The 2,748-nt window shown below is 41.2% G+C and overlaps 1 protein-coding gene across 1 annotated transcript in view; it reads right to left on the bottom strand.

Moving 5' to 3' along the window:
• Positions 1–2,748, bottom strand: part of LOC106813742 (myeloperoxidase-like) — a 23,894-nt gene that overhangs the window by 2,323 nt on the left and 18,823 nt on the right. The window contains exons 3-4 of the mRNA XM_014817959.1: positions 536–648; positions 91–208 (exon numbers count right to left, since the gene is read on the bottom strand). Of these exons, the coding sequence (XP_014673445.1) occupies positions 91–208; positions 536–648 (231 nt within the window). The remainder of the gene's footprint in view (positions 1–90; positions 209–535; positions 649–2,748) is intronic.

Genomic DNA, 2,748 nt, shown 5'->3' with positions numbered 1-2,748 from the left:
AAAGAGAGAGAGAGAGAGAGAGAGAAAGAGAGAGAGAGAGAGAGAGAGAGAGAGAGAAAGAGAGAGAGAGAGAGAGGAGAGAGAACTCACCGTTGCTTCAGGGCTCGTGCGGCGCGCAGCATCTGCTTAATGACACGGGCCTGAGCCAATATCTTCTTATTTGGCGGATTGATCGCAAGTTGTCTCCTAACATTAGGATCCTTGGTCGCTTAAGAACGCATTAAGCAAATACATTAATTAAAGTCACACAGCATAAACGCTTTTATACACAATGATACTCATTGTCAGACGGAATGAAATCCATGACATACCATAACGAAGCAAAACGGATAACTACGTAAATTAATTTTTGACATTGAACCTGAAAATAATAGTCTTTGAGGTTTGAGTCTATCGGGCGATCAGACGGTTTTGCTGATCGTTTGGGCAGTATCTTCACTGCCATTAAGTTGATTAACGCACAAGAATGGGTTCTGTTAGATCTTATAGCTACACGATTTGCTCGTTATTATTGAATAACTCGAGATTTGTATACTCATTGCTCTCGGATTCAACGGGTCATCCAGCATAGCGACACTCAGTTTTCCTCCTGGGGTTACTTGTGCGTTGATGCATATCACAAGAACGAGAAGTGATATCAGCAGCATCCTGAAACAGAGACCAATCATTATCACCGTCATGATTATCATGATGATCATGATGATGATGATGATGATGATGATGATGATGATGATCATCATCATCAACAACAACAACAACAATAACATCATCATCATCATTGTCGCCATCATTATCATCATCATCATCATCATAGTCATCATCATCATCATCATCATCATCATCAGCACCAGCAGCAACAACAGTAGTAACAGCAGCAGCAGCAGCAGTACTAGTAGTAGTAGTAGTAATAGCGGCTGCAGTAGCAGTAGTAGCAGCAATTGCAGTATGGGCTGCATCACAAAGTCGAAAGGAGTGCGTGTTTAAACTCATTTATTTTTATTATCTTTTTAAGTAGCAAGTTCCCAGTAGATAGAGAGAGAGAGAGAGTTCATTAGAGGCCTGTAGCGGCCCTAACTTTAACAACGGTTAATTTACCGTTAATTATGATCATTACTCCTATTGTTATAGGCCACGGTTAGTGCAAACGTTGAGTGGCGGTATCAATACTATTAAATGAAGCACACATACCAAGAATTTTTCACTTGCTTCTTAAACACGTTATAAACGAGTGCTCGTTGTATTACAAGAAAACAAACCGTTCTGCGAATAAAATATCTGTTAGGGCATAACGCCATTTGCCACTGTGTAAAATGGAGTTGTATACATCGCACACCCTGGATAATTATTCTAAAACATCGCAATTAACGTATCCATAATAAACGGACAATTTCGCTGTTTATCTTGTAGGCGCATGCTAGATGTGTGTACTGACACGCGACCGCTTTATCTATAATGAAAACACCGGTGGCTCTCGAAAAATGCGTCCGGTTGTTGTTACGGATGACTTCCGGTATATGTTACACTCGCTGTGATTACCAGTGCGCTAGACAGCGATTTAGCGTGAAATAATTATCATTAAAACATCACTAAGTATGCCTTTGACATCACAGGCATTTACACTTATTATATAGTAACTACATATATAAGTGTATACACTATATATATATCTATCTAAGTGTAAATGGGCAGCTATGTGAATGCGATGTACATGTGTGTTGCACAGGAGCATTTGAACGGCATTTACAGGAAATTATCAGCAATAATAGGCGAAAGAGAGTAGAGAAACATTAAAACTTTGGTAGTAAATACATTTCGTGTTTATTTAGCATTATTCTTTTGATTGAGACACTCCAAGTGCCTGTGTTCGACATTGCTAGTGCGGTAATAAGCCATACGCGGCGACACAATGTTAATCACAGATATCTGTTAATTGCGCTTGTGACGCGCCAGTGTCTATGAAGTCATCGTCTGGTTGTTAGATTTTCATAACCAGTTCAGGACCTAAGTTGGAATTAACTAACGAGCTGAAAGATGTGTGAGTTGCTGTGAAAGAGGCAGCAGCCGAGTAAACACAAAATTCCAGCGCCGGGGTGCAGTTGTTTGATTTTACTTTGATCCTTTTTCATATCGGTGTGGAATGAACTTCGCATACTAACTTCGTGACCCAGTTGCTGACCAGACTGCCGTCTGATTGACCTTTGTGTGCCATCCGAAAGCCGTAAGAATTTATTCGAGATTCTATTCAGAGAATTTCGGGTCTACGATATCGCCACTAAACTAAGAATGCTATCGGCGCGAGTTGGATCGTGCGTGACCTAAATGAAACGTGGGGTTGACCTCCGCAAACACAGCCTCAGTGGTACCACAATATAGACAGACATGCGCGTGCGCGGTAGATGAAAAAGATATTATCTTATGATTTCCACCGATACCAAACCTAGACATAGACATTGGGAATAGACCAGAGAGTTGATAATATCAAGAGCACTTATACTGTAATAGAAATTCGATATTCTAGAAGTCCGTACAGATCTACCCACTTCCCCTAGTAGGTCAGCAGGATGCTTAACTGGTTTTCTCGCGTGTTCTGCGTCCACATTTTTGAGGGGGCGGTGTATATACTATATTTATTTTGAAGAGATTTTATCGCATCATTTCGCGCCCGACACGAACACGTCAACACACGTACGAACCGTCTAGCCCCCCCCCTCCTCTTTCGCTCTCTCTCTCTCTCTCTCTCTCTCTCTC

Source organism: Priapulus caudatus, unplaced genomic scaffold (assembly GCF_000485595.1).
Source record: "Priapulus caudatus unplaced genomic scaffold, Priapulus_caudatus-5.0.1 Scaffold818, whole genome shotgun sequence".
Taxonomy (NCBI): domain Eukaryota; kingdom Metazoa; phylum Priapulida; class Priapulimorpha; order Priapulimorphida; family Priapulidae; genus Priapulus; species Priapulus caudatus.
The sequence above is the reverse complement of the archived record's forward strand: the minus strand, read 5'-3'. Positions and strand labels throughout refer to the sequence as shown.